The sequence below is a fragment of the Penicillium hispanicum genome (genome assembly GCF_028827665.1).
Source record: "Penicillium hispanicum strain IBT 35686 chromosome Unknown utg000006l_segment0_segment0, whole genome shotgun sequence".
NCBI lineage: Eukaryota > Fungi > Ascomycota > Eurotiomycetes > Eurotiales > Aspergillaceae > Penicillium > Penicillium hispanicum.
In genome coordinates this window covers 2,130,280-2,148,215 of record NW_026623198.1, presented here as the reverse complement: position 1 = coordinate 2,148,215, position 17,936 = coordinate 2,130,280, and the positions used below count along the sequence as shown (strand labels likewise).

Sequence of the window (17,936 nt, the reverse complement as noted above, 5' to 3'; positions counted from 1 at the left end):
GATGGCAAGGCGAAATCGGTTTGAAACATTAATGATGCCAATATCAGAGCCAATTCATGGCCAATCAGCTCAATCATCTTTGTAACGCAATTCCCTGGGTGTAGAACTCAGTTCCACTCAAACCATACGCCATTCTCCGAGGTCGCCTCAAGGCATGGGCCAACAAGAGAACATACTCGACTTTCAAGATGACACCGATGGCGTGAAAATACCCGCAAAGGACTCTAAGACAAAAGTCCTGACCACAAATGATTCAAATGAAATGAAGAGACATGAAGTTTCATACATTTTATGCAAATCGCCGAATTCCCAAAGGAATTGTAAAAAAAGAAAAGAAAATTCTAGATGGAGACATTGATGAAAACCACAAACAGGCATGTCGAGTATCTATTTATATGCATGGACCCATCACGTAATAAGGCCGAGCCACATTATTAAAAGAAATAAAGTTAAACAAGGCACCGCATCCTAGTCTATGAGACTTCCTTGATGCGGCACGTCCAGCCAGACTCCTGGCTTAGAAGAGGCAAACTGGAAAAAATATTTAGCGTCTGTTGCCAATAGAAAGGAACTCGGGGAAATATTCTTACCTTGCACCAAGGCACCAGCCCAGCTCATTATCCTTGATCTTCTTGGCGATCTTGACTTCACGGGATAGCGGCATTTCGTAGCCCGTGTGCAGCAGAGCCAACATAAAGTTAAGGTCCATGCACCATTCCGGACGGCCGCGAAGCTCGTCCATAGCGCCCTCCACACCCTCGAAGACACTCCAGCTACTTTGGCCGGCACAGACGGTGGAGGTGAGATGGTGCAGCTCGTCAAGGGTGAAGGAAGAGGGCATGCCCAGAGGCGCAGTGCGGTCAAAGAAGTAGGAGAAAATATACACGTCCTCCCGAGAGAAAGTCTTTTCAAGAGAGGGCTGGTGAACTCCATTGAAAGAGCAGGGTGCCAGCTTGCACTCAGCCTCCTTCTTTAGGATCTTCTCGGCGATTGCGCGGCACTGAGGAGCCGCGGTGGACTGGTCCTTCGGGCCGACCATGGTGACGGTGGTCTGGGGACTAAGAGGGTGGTCATCCGGGAATTTCACAGTCACCTCACGCTCCATTTCAGGACCAATGCACGGGTTGACAATGGGACGCTTGAGCCATGACACGTCGTTCTTGTTGTTGGCCAACATGGCCTCCAGAACGACTTTGTGCATGGCGTCACGAGCAGACATGAGACCATAGCCAAGATGGGAGTGTTGATAAAGATCAAACTCGCGGCCACCAAACTTCAGCTCATATTTGTGGTCACCTTCGGCCAAGCGCTCGGGCATACCACCAGCCTTGCTGTTCTCGAAAGTAGGTTGGAAAACGATTTGAGTGGAACCGCCACCCAAGTCGAAGATAGCAGCCGTCGGAGTCTCGTCAGGGCCACCAATCTTGCCCAGAAGATAATTAGTAGTGATCCAGGCGTAAACACCCTCGTTAGAGCCGTCCATGATCTCCACGCCACCCTTCTCCTTCGACACCACGGGGAAGGGAAAGACCGTTTCCAAACGGCGGCGAACAGCCTCCAAAATGTTCTTGCTCATTTCAGGGCCCAACAGACGGAGTCCAGCGGTAGCCTTCACTGCAACTGGAGTGCAAGACTTGTACTCGTCGGGCACATTCTGCATGGCAACTTCCATGAGAGGGTCCAGACTCTGAGCAGCGCCCTCGGCATCCTCCTTGTAGGAGCTGAGACCAGAGCCACCCTCCTTCTTCTTGGTCTGCTCGAACACCTCGTTTTCAAGTTCCGGGGTGGAGCCGCAGTTGTTGAAACGATAAACGTGGATCCGAGAGCCAGTGCTTCCGGCATCGATCATGAGCGCATACTGGATCAGGGGCTTAGAGGGGTCGTGGGGCTTTGTGCACTTTGTGGAAACACCGGCGGTCGAAGGCGCTTTTTGTAGATGAAACATTAGAATCAATTATGCCGAGTCTTTCTTTTTCTGCGGTAGCGGCAGAGCACATACATTGTGACAAGCCGGAAACGGCAGGCTTAGATGGCGATAGCCATAGAAGTACCATGAAGACGAAGCCGACAATGGCTGCGGTTTTCAGATACCGAGATCTTTGGCTCTGTGCCATGTTGGCGGGTTGTTTTTCAAATACCCGACCGGACTCGACCGACCGCGGGAAGGCAGATCCGTTGCTCCGAGAAATTGAGCGTTGGCGTGCGAAACTCAGATTTATAAACTGACTGGGATGCTGTTGGTTGTCGACTCCAGTCGACATACGAGCAACCGCGAAGCGATAAGCAGCGAACTGACAGGTGGCGCTGTTGGGATGAGGGGAAGAGTGAACGACAGGACGGGTTAAAAAGAGCGAGACAAAAAGCGAAGCACCATTGATCTTCCGGAAACGCCAAACGAGTCCGGAATGGAAACGAGGATAATGGAGTAGTAGACGGGTAGGAAGAAAACAGGGGAGAAAGGAGATGGCGAGTCGGGGTTTCGGTTCGTGGCGCAAGATGTGGCGTTGCACCTACTGTATCCGGCTGTCTTCCGCATACTGCGCTTCATCAACCACCTCCAGCCTGGGTTGTCTGCTACCGTCTGGGGCTACTTCTCCCCGGATTTCAATCTTATCTCCTGCGGCTCTGATTTCCTACCTCTGTTCCTCCCTTTCCTCCGGTATCGTCAGCATGAAGCACCTGCGTGGTCTCGTGTCTACCGCGCAGGCCTTGCGCCAGACCTTCATCGCACCCCTCAACATCCCCAAAATCACACCTCTGCAGTCATTGCCTGTTCAAACTGGTCTTCAGATGAGATATTTTCAAGAATCTCGCCGTCTGGCTCGCCTCGATGCTCGACAAGCCACCAAAACCCTGGTTCAAGATGAAGCCATCCGCGCCCCATTCGTACAGCTGGTGAACGCAAACGGTGACCTTGAGCCCCCAACGCCACTTTCGGACGTTCTTTCCTCCTTTGATCGCTCCAAATACTTTCTTCTCCAAGTCTCTCCAGGAGCTCCCAAGCAACCGCCGGTGTGCAAGATTTTGAACAAGATGGAGTATCGGGAGAACGAAAAGGCCAAGGCCAAAGCAGCAAAAGCGAGCAAGATACAGACCAAACAGATTGAGCTGAACTGGGCAATTGATGCTCATGATCTGGCCCATCGGCTAAAGCAGCTGACTACCTTTTTGGAGAAAGGCCGGAAGGTGGAGATTGTTCTGACTCGAAAGAGACACAAGCGTGCACCAACTGTGGATGAGATTAAGCAGGTTATGCAAAGCGTGCTGAATACCACGAAGGATGCCGGAGGAACCCAAGTCAAGGCAATGGAGGGAGAACCAGGCAAGCATGTTACAATCACAGTGAAGAAGGAGAATTGAGCGTGTTGGATGGATGGACTACTCTGTATATAATGGATAGCTGCGAAGAAGTCATGGAATGTAACTAATTAAGCATTCTATCACATTTATATGGCATTATTGCATTGGAGCATCTAGCTTTCTCTTGCTTAGATGAGATACCTAAACGTTGTCTGTTTGGTCTAATACTCTGGATGCAATATACGGCCCACCTCAACTATTCCTATAAACACCTTTTCCAAAATATACACCTGCATCTGTCAATTGCCCAAGGACATCATATCGCAGCTAATACCAAGGTACGAAGTGTAAATATAGGGAGACCATTGATGACAGGCGTACTTCCGCAATTCACGGCCCCTGATTGGCTGATAGATGACTAAGCGCCGCCTGCCAGGGAAAAATTGGGTGTTGATTCTCCCTCATCCTCGTTCCATCGACTGTCCTTCTTGCTCCCGCGCTTCTATCGTTCATTTGATTTCCCAGTTGCAAGATGTCGAGCATTTCTCGTTCCATTAACCTTCTTGCGCGCAGCAGCCGGTCTTCCCTGCTGCGTCCGCGCGCCGTCAACCCCGTCCACCATGTCTTCGCCAGCGACAAGATGGCTGCCCGTGGTCTGGCGACTGCTTTCGAGCGCACCAAGCCGCATGTGAACATTGGTACAATTGGTCACGTCGATCATGGCAAGGTAATATTTCCTTCTAATGATCCGGCCATCTGCACGTCTAACTGATATGCTGTCTATAGACCACCCTGACTGCGGCCATCACCAAGCACCAGGCCTCCAAGGGCCTGGCCAACTTCCTCGAGTATGGTGCGATTGACAAGGCCCCTGAGGAGCGCAAGCGTGGTATCACCATCTCGTCTGCCCATATTGAATTCCAGACCGACTCCCGGCACTATGCCCACGTCGACTGCCCCGGTCACGCCGATTACATTAAGAACATGATTACTGGTGCCGCCAACATGGACGGCGCTATTGTCGTCGTTGCTGCTTCGGACGGTCAGATGTAAGAGCTAAATAGAGGAGTCTGGGAAGGAAAAGAAGGGGATTTGTGCTGATATTCTTTTGTCTACCAGGCCCCAGACCCGCGAGCACTTGCTGCTTGCCCGCCAGGTCGGTGTTCAGAAGATTGTCGTCTTCGTGAACAAGGTCGATGCTGTTGAGGACCCTGAGATGCTGGAGCTTGTTGAGATGGAGATGCGCGACCTTCTCACCACATACGGTTTTGAGGGTGAGGAGACCCCTATCATTATGGGCTCTGCCCTCTGCGCCCTTGAGGGCCGCCGCTCCGAAATCGGTACCGAGAAGATCGACGAGCTCATGAACGCTGTTGACACTTGGATCCCTACCCCCGAGCGTGACTTGGACAAGCCCTTCCTCATGTCCGTCGAGGAAGTCTTCTCCATCCCGGGACGTGGTACTGTCGTCTCTGGCCGCGTCGAGCGTGGTCTCCTGAAGAAGGATACCGAGGTTGAGATTGTCGGTGGCTCTGAGGCGCCCATCAAGACCAAGGTCACCGACATTGAAACCTTCAAGAAGACCTGCGACGAGTCTCGTGCCGGCGACAACTCGGGTCTGCTGCTCCGTGGTATCCGCCGTGAGGATGTCCGCCGCGGTATGGTCGTTGCCGCTCCCAACAGCACCAAGGCCGCCCAGGAGTTCTTGGTGTCCATGTACGTTCTGACTGAGGCTGAGGGCGGTCGCCGCACTGGCTTCGGCTCCAACTACCGCCCCCAGGTCTATCTGCGTACCGCCGATGAGCCTGGTGACCTCACCTTCCCCGGTGAGGACCAGTCCAAGCGTGTTCAGCCCGGTGACAACGTGGAGATGCTTCTCAAGACGCACCGCCCGGTCGCTGCCGAGGCCGGCCAGCGTTTCAACATTCGCGAGGGTGGCCGCACTGTCGCCACCGGTCTGATCACCCGTGTGCTCTAAATGGTCCGTTCTTGGCCAAAGACTGAACCGCGCACCCAGTCCCTGTATTATGACACTTTTTCCTTTTTCTCTCTCTGTCCTACTGTTTGTCTGCCATCCTATATTCACAGCGCGCGAAGCGTGGATCAACCCAAGGGATCCGGGGGTAAGCCGGAGTTTTCGCTCGAATCCTGTTCATGTACCTCTACTGTCTTGGAGATGTAGCTTGTTGTACCTTCTCCCCTCACCCGTGGAAATGTATTAAGACTTAAATCCAAATACCAAACTTTCGAGATATCTCTGGAATTTCTATCGTCGTATCAAAGAGTGGTTTCCACGTAGGCTTTACAATGAGAATATCCAGACACACCAAACTCGACTTGACCCGGCGGTGCCAACCTTCAGAACAATTGATTGGCTGGTGGTTCGGCCGGATTGGACGGACGACGGACGAATTTTTCGGGCCAGATTCGCCCGTCGTGTGGGAGTAACACTTCAGGGCAGTGGCGTTAGTGTGTACGTAGTGCACACAACCGCGGAAGTGGTTCCCTACGCCCTGGGTGGCCTTATTGACACGACCCATACCGGGGGTCGCCCCCAAGAGTACATCTAACAAGACCATCTCCGTGCTCTTCTCTTTTCTTATCTGACATCCCTTTCGTGGAAGAATTTCGGCCGCCGGAAGGTTGTTACACCTTACAATCGACGAGTGCTGCAGACTAATCGTGTGAGGAACTGGCGGTGCCTTGTTTTGGACACCTGCCTTGAATGGCGCACGGGGATCAGCACATGTTCAATCCGATCTAGAAAGCTCCTAGGATCAAACCACCATGGACATCTGGACAGACGCTCATGGCCCGCCGCGCAAGAAGATGCGAAAGGGTACCAAGAGCTGCACTGAATGTGTGTTGTCTAACATATCTTACGCGTCAATGTGCCAGTACTGAGCTCGCCAACAGGCCGACGTCGCAAGATCCGGTGCACTTTCGACTCCGATCGTCCGGATGCCTGCACTGAATGTCATTTGCGCGGTTCAACTTGTATCGATCAAGAGCATGGCTCGGAGGACCTCAATAGCACTCTGGGTCTTCACCAGGCCGAGCAGAGATATAGCCTCCGAGAACGGGTGGCTCATCTTGAGAATGTCGTTCAAGATCTGGTCAAACGGTTGGACCAGGTCACGGCGACTAGTTCGCCCTGTGAGTATCGAGCTGAAGATTTGACTAGGGTTAACCTTTGTGTATCTTTAATGCTTTCGTGTGGTTACTAACATTGCATAGCGAGCAACGCACCTGTTGCGAATCTCTCACCAGCATCAATTGAGTCGGACAGGCTGGGGCCTTCAAGCAACCGCATCGAAAATGCCCCGGTAATGCAGCTCTTCGACAACTTCTGTGTCCGCCGCCGCGATGATTCCTCTAGCAACGACCAGTTCGCTGGAGTGAGTGATACGTCGCCGAAGGCTCGAGTGGTGCGAGCAGAGCTTCTGTCCTTACTCCCCCCAAAGAAGGACGTTGCGACAATTATAAATGAAGGTGCGAATTTATGGTGTGTGTGGGAAGAGAATTTCCCTGAACTTGGAAGTGCCTTTGGTACAGTTGAAGACCCCCATGGAAGTCTGGTAGCGCCCGCAGACATCGCCAAGGCGCTGGTGTGTCTCTCCATGAGTGTTGTTCAATCTCCATCGATAATTGATTTCAGCAAGTTGCAAGTTCCTCTGGATCCTCAAGAATTCGCCTCCCGTTGTACCGAGGCCGTCGATCGCTTGGTGGTTCGGGATGATGACTTTGCGGCTACTTTACCAGGCATCGAGTGTCAGATGCTCCTCTCCAAGTTCCATTTGAACGAAGGCCGGCTTCGTAAGTCCTGGCTAGTCAACCGTCGCGCGATTGAGTTTGCACATCTTGCTGGGATGCATCTGTCAACGCGAGTTCCTCAGCCATCTGACATGTTGTTTGAAAGACGATTAAAGATTTGGTGTTCTCTGTGCACATCGGATCGCTCTATCAGTTTAATTCTCGGTATTCCATATGGGGTAGTCGACAATTATTATCTGCCCCAGGTCGAACGGCGCTTGAATCAGACACAGTCCGCTGCTGAGCAGTACATGTTGCGCATGAGTGTGATCACCGGACACATGATTGATCGAAATCAAAATCCGACAGACATGTGCCTTGAGACGACATTGCGACTCGATCAAGAGCTCGAGGACGCCTGGAAAGCCCTGCCAAATAGCTTCCTGGGTCTTGAACTTGGACCTGGTGAAAAACGCGAACAATTCTATGAGCGGATTCCTTTGCATTTCATGCCGAAATTCCTCCGCACCCTCCTACACATGCCTCTCATGCTGAAGTATCCCCGTGATCCACGGTTCAGCTTTTGCCATCAGACGGCGGTCCAATCTGCTCGGGAAGGGCTGGCTCTGTACAAGGTGCTTCGGGAAATCACTCATACCTACCTTTGCAAGATGATCGATTTCCTATCGTTTACGATGGGGATGCTTCTCATTCTTCATCTAAATGGTTACTCTGAGGAGTCTCCCGGTCATAGCCAAGAACAAGACGAACAAGACTGGCGATTGGTTGGGGAAGTGGTGAAAATCCTTCGCAAGGCCTCGTCTGAGAGTGGTGGCTCCGTGGCCGCAGAGTCATCTAAGATTCTCGGTGCAATCTTCGATTCCAGGGCGGACAAAAAGCGGTGGTCTATGACGAATAGTTGCCAGATCTCCGTGCCTTACTTCGGCACTATCACCGTGGGCGCAGGCGCCTTTGTAAGACCCCAGAACGCCGGCGTTCCAAGTCCATTGGTATCATGCACCTCATCGTCAAATCATAGTCCCGATCAACTCTATACCCCACCACTGTCTGATCCCGACGGGATATCAAGCACGCGCACTGACGGCTTGCCTGGAGATTCGGCCACGGAAACAACTTACTCATATCCACCGCTAGCTCAACCAGGCGGTGCCAGGGCAAGCCCATTCATAGGTCTGGAGTCCAATGCATTCACGGGACTATTTGACGACTTTGGGCAGTATATGTGGCCGAACGCAAATGTCGACCTCGGCCTGGACCAAGGCTGGGGCTTGAACTGGTTTGACAATTCGATGTTGCCAACGGAGTAGACTTGATTTTGAAAATACCCCTATTTGTTTATTATCATTTTGATGATTACAGCTTTGGATAGTGGGTTAATAGTGAATAGCATGTCATATTTCCAATGCGGCCGATGCAGATGTAGTTCCCCGGGTTCCAAGCTTAAGGTTGGTTCTTGGAGCAGCAACCTTATGTAAGAGCGCCCCCAGCAACCAGGTGAAAGGTGAGAAGTAACCGGCCTAGGCCTGGTGCCAAGTTTAGCTCCGTCGACCTCGGATCTTTCGACCTCATCCTGTGATCATCCGAGTCTCACGTTGTCGGTGCTGTCGATTTGCGTAACTCGATCTGATCCACTCCCCCCCCCCCCCCCAACCTCCTAGTTCCCGCTTCTCCCTGTTCTCGCCACTCCTTCGGTGATCTGTCCCCACAACAACACCTCCGAGAAAACAACAACACTCACCATGGCTGAACGCCCGTCGGGACTGGGCAGGAACCCTACGGCGCCTCCTGTCATGGGAAATGGCCACTTCGCCACGATCGGCGATCACACCGACTTGGCCGCTTATGAGCATGGCGTGCAGGTCATTGATGAGAATAAGGAGTTCAAGTACGATGCACCTCCCATGGTTGCGTTTGCCCGTCGCACAGCTTGCACTTCCTGTACACAGCTGCTGACTATGACCTCTGCAGTCCGAATCTATCCAAGTATCTTTCGCTCGAAGATGTCACACCGGCCGGGTTCAACTACCACCTCATCTCCGTGTTTGGTTCGCAGTCGACCGGCAAGTCCACTCTGCTCAACAACCTTTTCGGGACCCAGTTCTCGGTCATGTCCGAGCTGGAAAGGAGGCAAACAACAAAAGGTATCTGGTTGTCCAAGAACAAGAAGCAAGGCCAGGAGGGCGCAGCCGAGCGTATGGCGGACAACATTCTGGTGATGGACGTGGAAGGTACGGACGGCCGCGAACGAGGCGAGGACCAGGATTTTGAGCGCAAGAGTGCTTTGTTTGCACTTGCGACCAGTGAGGTGCTCATTGTCAACATCTGGGAGCACCAGGTGGGGTTGTACCAGGGAGCCAACATGGGACTGCTCAAGACGGTATTTGAGGTGAATCTGCAGCTTTTCCTGAAGGATAAGAAGTATGTATTGGCTGTATTCGTCTTTCTCGGTTCCCACGCGGGTGTTAACCGCTTTCTAGTACCACTCATCGATCTCTTCTGTTCTTTGTTATCCGTGACTTTATCGGCACCACCCCGCTCAAGAATCTCCAAAAGACGTTGTTGGAGGATCTGTCGCGCCTCTGGGCTACGATCTCCAAACCTGCCGGCTTGGAAAACTCGACCATCCACGATTACTTCGACTTCCAGTTCTACGGCCTCCCGCACAAAGGCTATCAACCAGACCAGTTTGTGACGGAGACCAAGAAGCTCGGGCTGCGTTTCCGCGAGGGACACAGGGACCCGAAGAGAGATGCACTCAAGGGAGAGTTCTCGGAAGGAGGGGTATTCCTGCCTGAGTATCACCGGCGCATCCCGGCTGATGGTTTCTCGCACTATGCGGAAGGGATCTGGGATCAGATCGTCAACAACAAAGACCTGGATCTGCCGACACAGCAGGAACTGCTCGCTCAGTTCCGCTGTGATGAGATCCTGCGGGAGGTGATCATCGGGTTTGATGAGGCAATGGTTGCATTCGAGGATAAGCAGGCCGAGACTGTGCGGCTCGGAGCCCCAGAGGTGCTTGGCGGTCTGGGTGTGGCTATGCGGTCTGCACGGTCGAAGACTTTGAAGGGCTTCGAAACTGAGGCCAGCCGGTATCATAAGGGCGTATACCAGCGCAAGAAGGCTGAACTGGAGAGCAAGGTTGACACCCGCCTTAAGGCACTTTTCCACGGCCAGCTCTCGGCCGCGCACAAGTCGGGCATCCGTGATTTCAGCGACTCGGTCACCAATGCGGTCAAGTCGGGCCAAAAGAAGGGCGGCAACTATGACTTTGCTGAAATCGTCAACGAGGAGACGAAGGTCTCGCTGGAGAAGTTCCAGGAGGTCGCTCGCTCGACGGTGGTGGAGGGTACTACATGGAGCAATTATAAACAAGAACTGGGACTGTATGAGAAAGAGTTGGCCGAGGTTAGCGCTCGTCTGCGACGGGATGAAATGAGACGCCTGGCGAGTCGCGTGGAGCGATGGGTTCAATCTCGGTTGGGCGAATCGGTGGGAATCGAGTTCAACAGCCTGGGCTCTGGGCGTGCCGGTGGCGGCGCTCCTGAGAACGGAGAGAAGCCTACTGAAAAGGCATTCTGGGATCGAGTATGGAACGTCTTTGTCGAGACTGTTCTCGATGCTGAACGGAGATTCACGGATCGAGCTAGCAGCTTCGATGCTAGCCTGGAAGAGGTCGATGTTGGGCTGTGGCGTCTGCGTCGCAAGTCGTGGGGTGTCCTGCGGGCGAAGATCGAGGAGGAGATGATCGAGGGTAACTTGCTTCTGAAATTGCGCGAGAACTTCGAGGACAAGTTCCGATACGACGAGGCTGGCGTGCCTCGGATTTGGCGGCCGACGGACGACATCGAAGGTGTCTACACTCGCGCTCGCGAGTCTACGTTGACCCTCATCCCTCTTCTGTCTCGTTTCCGCCTGGATGAGACCTCTGCTCCGCCTCCGCTCGATCGGTGGGTTGGACACACCCCTAGCTCGGCGACTTCGGCGGATGAGGAAGACCTCCCTCCTATTGGTGGGGTGGATGAAGACGAGGGCAAGAGCTTGGAGGAAGAAATGACGATTCTGGGTGATGCGAAGCGTCAGGAGCTCACCGTCCGCTTCAAGAAGGCGGCAGACGGTGTCTACGTTGAGGCCAAGCGGAGTGCCATCGGTGGCATGACCCAGGTGCCGTTGTATTTCTACGGTCTGCTGCTTGCTCTGGGTTGGAATGAGATCATCGCCGGTGAGTGTATTCCGTGCTTCTTTTCGTCCCACGACGTTGCTAACCCTCTACCTGTCTAGTACTCCGCAACCCAGCATATTTCTTTTTGCTGTTTGTGTGTGCTGTCGGTGCCTATGTCACCTACCAGCTCAACCTATGGGGTCCCATCCTTAAGATGACCGAGGCTGCGTCGCAGCAAGCCATTGAGGAAGGCAAGCGCCGCCTACGCGAGTTTCTCGAGTCCTCCGATACAGGCAGACAAGCCATCGCCATGTCGGCCTCGGATCGTGCTGGGTCCCCGGGTCGCAAGGAGGAGTATGAGATGGCCGACCTGCGAAAGGGGAGCACGAAGGCCCGCGACGACCTGGATGACCTGTAAATTTTGATATCTGCCCTTTTTTTTTTTGCTCCACTGCAGCCCATTCGTGTACGCTTTTGTTCTCTGGGGTAGAATCGTTATAGCGTTGGCATTGACCCCAGCATCGGGGTGTGTATTACACGATTGAATGGATACATCTTGACTACAAGCCCTATACACTAGATCATCCAAAGCTTGTCTGGCTTCAGCAAGGTCGCCCATTTCGCCTGGGAGTTGCGGGGTCATTGCTACGTCAACCGGACTTGCTCCGACTGCGTGGGGGAAGCACTGCGACTATATAGCCACCCCACGCTGCTCTTCCTCTGCCTGTCTCTATCACCCCGTTTGCCTTGTCCTCTCGCACCACGGCCCGATTACGATCATGACTGGCGCACCATTTCTTCCAGACAAGTTCGATGACCTTCCCGACAAGCGCCGGTACTGGCCTGCGCCTGCAGGCTCCGAGGAGGAGGGCCTGGGCATGCTGCGACTCCTCACCCCAGACGTGGTCGCAGATGCGGCGCGCACTCAGATTCAGACCGGCGAGCGTGTGTGCCTGAATTGGGACATCGAAAATCTGAGCCCACCAGGTTAGATCGCCCCTGCTGCGCCCTTGTAGAGCAAAACAGTCGACGCGGAGCGAAGACGTGTATGCTCACCACGTCCGCAAACCCAGGGTTCGGCCGCAAGCCATTCGAGCACCGCATCAAATGGGTCGCAGAGGGCGTTGCCTTTGACGACGAGTACCACTTCAACCCACAGCAATCCTCGCAATGGGACGGCCTCCGCCACCACAATGCACCCGCGCCCACGCCGGAGAATCCAGACCGTCGGGTCTTCTACGGTGGCACGACTGCGCAAGAGATCAAAGACACTGACTCACCGCGCATCGGCATCGGCTTCTGGGCGAAGAAAGGTATTGCCGGGCGCGGCGTGCTGATCGACTACGTCTCCTACGCCGAGAAGAAGGGCATCAGCGTCAACGCCCTGAGCCAGCAGATGATCTCCCTGGATGAAGTGCACGAAATCGCACGCGAGTGTAACGTCACTTTCCAGAAGGGCGATATCTTCTTCCTGCGCGTCGGTCTGCCGGGCACCTGGTCTGCGATGTCGACTGACCAGCGCGTCGCGTACAGCCAACAAGCGAGCCCTAAGCATGCCGGCATCGAGCAGAGTGAGCGCGTACTGCGTTTCATGTGGGATAATCACTTTGCAGCTGTTGCCTCCGACGCGGTTAGCTTTGAGGTTTTCCCGCCCTTGAAGCCTGAGTTTGATCTGCACCATCACCTGCTGGCGGGCTGGGGAGTGCCGATTGGGGAGATGTTTGATCTGGAAGAACTGGCTGCTACGTGTAAGCGTCTGGGTCGTTGGAGTTTCTTCGTCTCGAGTAGTCCGCTGAACTGTGCTCGCGGCGTTTCGAGCCCGCCGAACTGTATGGCAATCTTCTAGAGGCGTAGATTATATCTGATACAATTGCGTGGCGTCTCTGCCCAGAGAGTGAAGTGTTCTCGTATAAAACAAATGAACCTCTCTTCACCAATACTAGGAACCTCTAGGGTGTTAGCCCGGATCTCTTTCTCATTCTTTTGTGTTAAGGGGCCCAACAGCAGTATAACTTGGAACCTGTGCTGTTGCACCTTATATCCATAGGTTGTTGAATCTAGACGATAATGATATTGCCACATCGGGGTGTGGTTACCACGGCTCCGCGGATGTAAACTTGCCACCTCCACAATCATGCTGCCTTGCCGCCAATCCCAAATTCCGCAGCTCGGAAATGCCATTTCCAAACCAGACTTCCACTTCCCTGGGTCCGAATATTACTGGAGCTTTTTAATATTCATCCTGGGGGTCATATGACTGACATCATCATGACCTTGGTTTCCCCGGATGCCCTCGTATATATTGGGCGATCTCCCGAGGGGCTCTCTGGATGGCATATGTGCGATCAAATATCTGATTTTCTACTAATTTCACATCATGTTTCCAGCTCTGATCCGACGCCAGCTCCTGAAACCCTCCGCGTGCCCGGTTACCCAACTAACGCGGGCATCCGTCCATGGAAACGCACACTCTGACATGAAGGGCAATGAAGACTGTACGCCATGACCAGTTAATTGCTGGTATCGCAGATGAATAACCTTTGGGCCGTTCTCAGTTTACGTCACCACGGCGTTCCCTGATGATTTCGAGGCATCGCCCTTGGCCCCTGAGTTCCTCCAGAAACGGGGCCAAGAAGTAGTAAGCGAGGCCTCAGCAGAGAGTGATACCGTGAGTGACTGTCTTGCCTATATGCAAGATATGGATCGTTACGTTCATGACACTGAGACTTTTAGGCCACCACTGAACAGCATATGGCTGATATCCACGAGAGCCTGTTCCCCAAGGATCCTGCTAAGCCCAAAGATAGAAAGCAAAGCACCAAACTTCCCAACGAGGCGGAGCGAGAACCCAGTATGGATGAAATGTGATTTTGCCGGGGTTTGACTTTTGTATCCAACCATCAGGAGGCGTGGTTGAGATGATATGTTGTGTGAATTACCCATCTGCTTGACTTCTATTCCTCAGAATGCATACGTTGACTCTAGTTCAAAATTTATTCTAGCATGGGTTTATTCTTCGATGTGACCAAGTCTTATCAGGACAGAAACTGACTTTATGACCAAAGTGATTCAGACACCCGAGATCCTCCAAGGGCAGGCGTTGTTCAGTCAACTATTAGGATGTTCCTTCTGGCCTTTTGCAATCTCTCTCGTTCTCTGTAGCTCATCGCAAGATCTTTCATAGCAAATGGTACATCAGGTGACTGAACATGGCAGGCCTCCGCGTCTTGTGCAGTCAAATCTGCGCTGTTGCCTTTCCTGCTTCTCTCGTTTCCTTCTCTTCTGCTGGCAGATTTGCAGCAGGTCAAATATGCACCGAGCCACCTTGTGGATCTCAAAGGCCATCTCTTCGGTGGAGTGACCATTTCGTCCCTTGAAACCATATATGTCGCTTCTTTGGCTCAGCAATCGCAGAAGACATAAGGCTAACAATCCAGATTTCGATCGTCGAGTGTGGATCCTTGAGAGCCGACCTGCAGCGCCGGGCCAGTCATTCGCAGCGCCAGAATCTTTCAAGATGCGGCCGTTCGTGTATTGGATTCTGGGAAAGGTCAAATCTACGTCGACAAAGCTTCAAAATTGTTGTATTACCATCACCTCGGGGGTGAACATTTCGACGCATGTGTGCCTGGCAGTTCCCCCGCCCTATGAGCGTACTGACAAGAATCCTACTCTAGATCTACCTCCATTCAAAATCAAATTTTGGCCAGCGACATCAGGGCAATGACATCAACAGGATAGGTCAAAACCCAGGCCTACCAGAGCAGTGACGCGCAAATCGCGGAGGCAGAGGGGAATTTGCAAGCGCTCATCACTTTCGATGGTTTAGACTGGGTCGCTCAAGGGCCCTCTCCCCCTTTTGGATCGACATAAATGGGCCCATTCACGATATATTCAGGTCAATCTCGCTATCCACCGGGTATAACCTTATCTGTACGGAGACAATCGACACGGAGGAAACGGACAACAACAACAACAACGACGACGACCGCGATTTTGATTTTCTATGCATATCACCAGATCCTGATGCTCGGCCGTCACAAAGTACGGGAGCAGGAGGGGAAGGGCGCAAGAGAGTATCCAGAGAACGGCATTGTTGGTGCCAACACATCGAACAGTGGGGCCCCTTTACGCTTCACATGTCGTCTTAACATGCATCCACACAGAAATGCAGGCAAAACTAGGCGAGACGATGCAAGCTTCCTGCAGCTATTTCCCTCTCTCAAATGGCAGCGGTGGCTGATATACGGCTGAGGAGTTGGAGAGTGCGGGGTCCCTGAAGGAATTATCCTACGTTTTGACCTGAAATTGGCACCGTTCCTTGCACGGTCTAGCTGGTGCTGGCTTCCAGTTTTCTTCAAATTCTGGCACATGTAGTGTCACGCATGGAAATGGCCGATTCTGACCCAAATCAATCCTCGGATTTGGAATTTGTCACCATGCCACCTCCAGACGGCGGCGACGCTCACCGAAGAAGCCGCACGCTTCGGTTTTCGAGTAGATCTCCGTCGCGACGGTCAGCAAGCTCTTTTCGCATTAGGAAGCAAAGTCCCAAGCTGCAACCGGAAGATGGCCAGACCTCCCCGTTGTCCCCACCTGGCAAAGACAGATCGAGCAGGAAGCGCCGAGGCAGTCACCGTCGACGTCAGCGCACTTATCCTCCGTCAGAACCATCTTACTCCGGTTTTGGACGCCAATCGGCGTCTTTTAGATCCGGATCGATACCTGGGATCCCATCCGGCTCATACTTTCCCCAATTTCCCACTAGCTCAGTCCCATATTCGATTTCTCCCGGTGGCCCTTACTACTGGCCGCCGTTATCTTCATTTCCTCAGCCAGCAACTATCGGTCCCAGCTTCGAACCGACTGCCCGTTCAGATCAGGCGCAAAGACGCGTTGGTACCGTCAATGGCCAAGGATATCTGGCAGATGCATCGGATGAACAAAAGAGCAAGGTGCATCACGTTATCAATATCTCTCCTCAGCCCATTCACGGCGAAGACGATGGAGGAAGTATCAAAAACCGTTTCCCTCGTCATCCAACATTCAATTATCATGAAAATAAACCGGCGTCTGAGAAGTATGAGATCATTCAAACACGATTGGTTCCTGCGCCGGAAGATGGAACCAGTGATGTTGCAATCTTGACGTTCGACGACGAAACTGTTCTGCCGCAATCTGAAATCCGCTGGATGTAAGTCCAGGTACCTCACTCGCAATCCCCAAGCGAGTGACGCATTATACAGGTTTCGAGGGTCTCCTCTAGCTAACACAAATATAAATAGTCATTTACAGAGTGATTCGATGAGTCTGAAGTCATTAGAGGTATGGACCCGCTTATCAGTTCCGCTATCTAGCTAAAAAATGGCAGATCGAAGCTTTGAGACTCAAAGACATTCCGGATGCAACCAGCGCTCTGATTTTCTCCTTGTTCAAGAGACTAGAGCACTATGAGAGACCGTATGTCCACGGAAAATATCTAGAGCCTACAGCGCTGACATTTGTCGGCGAGAGCAACCACAACGAGGAAAACGAGTCGACCGAAGAATATTCCGTTGCGTTTTTGAGCTTCCCTTACTTGTCTCTGGAGCCGCTGCACCCTAGAAGGGACTCAGATGTAGCGACCATACACCCCGTGAGAAGTCTCCTTCAATTTCATTACTCATTCGAATCCACCGAGTGGCGGGATACAAATCAGATTGTCTGCGCTGCTCGTGAGTCCCTTGAGGCACTTCATGTACCGCAGATATGGATGCTTCTCATCAACGGAGGTGAATCTTCCTAAGAGCTTGGGTGTACACCGATTCTGAAGATCTATCTAGGTTTGATTCTGAGTATGGGTCCCACAGGCATTGAAGGCCTCCAAGGAGACCACATCGTCCTTGAAAAGGCTCTCCGCTCACGTTCGGCTGCTGGCGGATTCCAGATCCGCCTGGTGGACCTTGAAGAGAAGCAATACTGTCTACCTATGGGAGAATGCGAAACATGGTTTGTAAGTTTATAGTATTCTCAGATAAGCCACATTAGTGCTTACGCGGAATTTTCACCCGAAAGGAATTCATCAAAGTGTTTGCCGGGGCTCTAGGATCCGAAAGCCCGATGTACAAACCCTTCCTGGAGAACTCTTGGAAAGAGGAGTATGATCTTCTACTCGATAACGAGCCTGTCTCCGAGAAAAACTGGCCGGAAGTTGTGCGCCAGGGCGAGCAAGGCGATATCGTCATCCGCATTATTCCAAAGCAGCATGACCCTTCACAGCAGGCCCTGGCTGATGCTCAACGCCTTATAATACAAATTCCACCACCGGTTTTACCAGCTTATCCTCCAGAATTAGGAGCTACTGCACAGACTGGAAATTTGCAGGTCGAATACACCTTACCTCCACCGCCTCTGCTCGCAAGACTTCAGTTGCAAACTCGCAATGCTGACCCGCCTGCTTCTTCGTTTTCGATCAGAAATGTTCGGGGCACATTTTCCCGTCGACCTCATTCGATGCCTGGATATCCATATACCAGTACTGCTTCCCCGCATGGGGAGAGAGACACACTTCCCATGGCACATCTGTCTTCTCCCCGTTCCAATCCCACTCTCAGAAATCCCCGAGCTTATTCGCAGAACATCTCTTTCGCAGCATCTGGTGAGCCAACGGCACTGAATATGGTCGGCTAAACCCCATATTTTACTAACCGTTCTCTTCAAA

At 52.6% G+C, this 17,936-nt stretch overlaps 7 protein-coding genes across 7 annotated transcripts; 6 read left to right on the top strand and 1 right to left on the bottom strand.

Moving 5' to 3' along the window:
* Positions 1-473: 473 nt before the first annotated feature.
* N7459_007127 (guanosine diphosphatase) lies at positions 474-2,261 on the bottom strand (the record flags this gene model as incomplete). The annotated part of the gene is made up of 3 exons (XM_056946295.1): positions 474-531; positions 591-1,926; positions 2,000-2,261. The coding sequence occupies 3 exons, from the start codon at positions 2,259-2,261 to the stop codon at positions 474-476; spliced, it is 1,656 nt and encodes a 551-aa protein (XP_056798294.1).
* A 409-nt stretch (positions 2,262-2,670) lies between these two features.
* Positions 2,671-3,360, top strand: N7459_007126 (putative translation initiation factor IF3; the record flags this gene model as incomplete). Its single annotated transcript, XM_056946294.1, has 1 exon — positions 2,671-3,360. One exon carries the CDS (start codon positions 2,671-2,673, stop codon positions 3,358-3,360), a length of 690 nt encoding a protein of 229 aa, XP_056798293.1.
* A 472-nt stretch (positions 3,361-3,832) lies between these two features.
* N7459_007125 (translation elongation factor Tu) lies at positions 3,833-5,278 on the top strand (the record flags this gene model as incomplete). The annotated part of the gene is made up of 3 exons (XM_056946293.1): positions 3,833-4,027; positions 4,087-4,349; positions 4,420-5,278. 3 exons carry the CDS (start codon positions 3,833-3,835, stop codon positions 5,276-5,278), a joined length of 1,317 nt encoding a protein of 438 aa, XP_056798292.1.
* Positions 5,279-6,087: 809 nt separating this feature from the next.
* On the top strand, positions 6,088-8,381 carry N7459_007124 (uncharacterized protein; the record flags this gene model as incomplete). Its single annotated transcript, XM_056946292.1, has 3 exons — positions 6,088-6,160; positions 6,217-6,456; positions 6,538-8,381. 3 exons carry the CDS (start codon positions 6,088-6,090, stop codon positions 8,379-8,381), a joined length of 2,157 nt encoding a protein of 718 aa, XP_056798291.1.
* Positions 8,382-8,813: 432 nt separating this feature from the next.
* sey1 (dynamin-like GTPase SEY1) lies at positions 8,814-11,654 on the top strand (the record flags this gene model as incomplete). The annotated part of the gene is made up of 4 exons (XM_056946291.1): positions 8,814-8,959; positions 9,043-9,492; positions 9,552-11,296; positions 11,356-11,654. 4 exons carry the CDS (start codon positions 8,814-8,816, stop codon positions 11,652-11,654), a joined length of 2,640 nt encoding a protein of 879 aa, XP_056798290.1.
* Positions 11,655-12,015: 361 nt separating this feature from the next.
* On the top strand, positions 12,016-13,082 carry N7459_007122 (uncharacterized protein; the record flags this gene model as incomplete). Its single annotated transcript, XM_056946290.1, has 2 exons — positions 12,016-12,223; positions 12,310-13,082. The coding sequence occupies 2 exons, from the start codon at positions 12,016-12,018 to the stop codon at positions 13,080-13,082; spliced, it is 981 nt and encodes a 326-aa protein (XP_056798289.1).
* A 2,539-nt stretch (positions 13,083-15,621) lies between these two features.
* N7459_007121 (Mg2+ transporter protein CorA-like/Zinc transport protein ZntB) lies at positions 15,622-17,905 on the top strand (the record flags this gene model as incomplete). Its single annotated transcript, XM_056946289.1, has 5 exons — positions 15,622-16,430; positions 16,522-16,561; positions 16,608-17,007; positions 17,059-17,228; positions 17,291-17,905. The coding sequence occupies 5 exons, from the start codon at positions 15,622-15,624 to the stop codon at positions 17,903-17,905; spliced, it is 2,034 nt and encodes a 677-aa protein (XP_056798288.1).
* Positions 17,906-17,936: the final 31 nt, after the last annotated feature.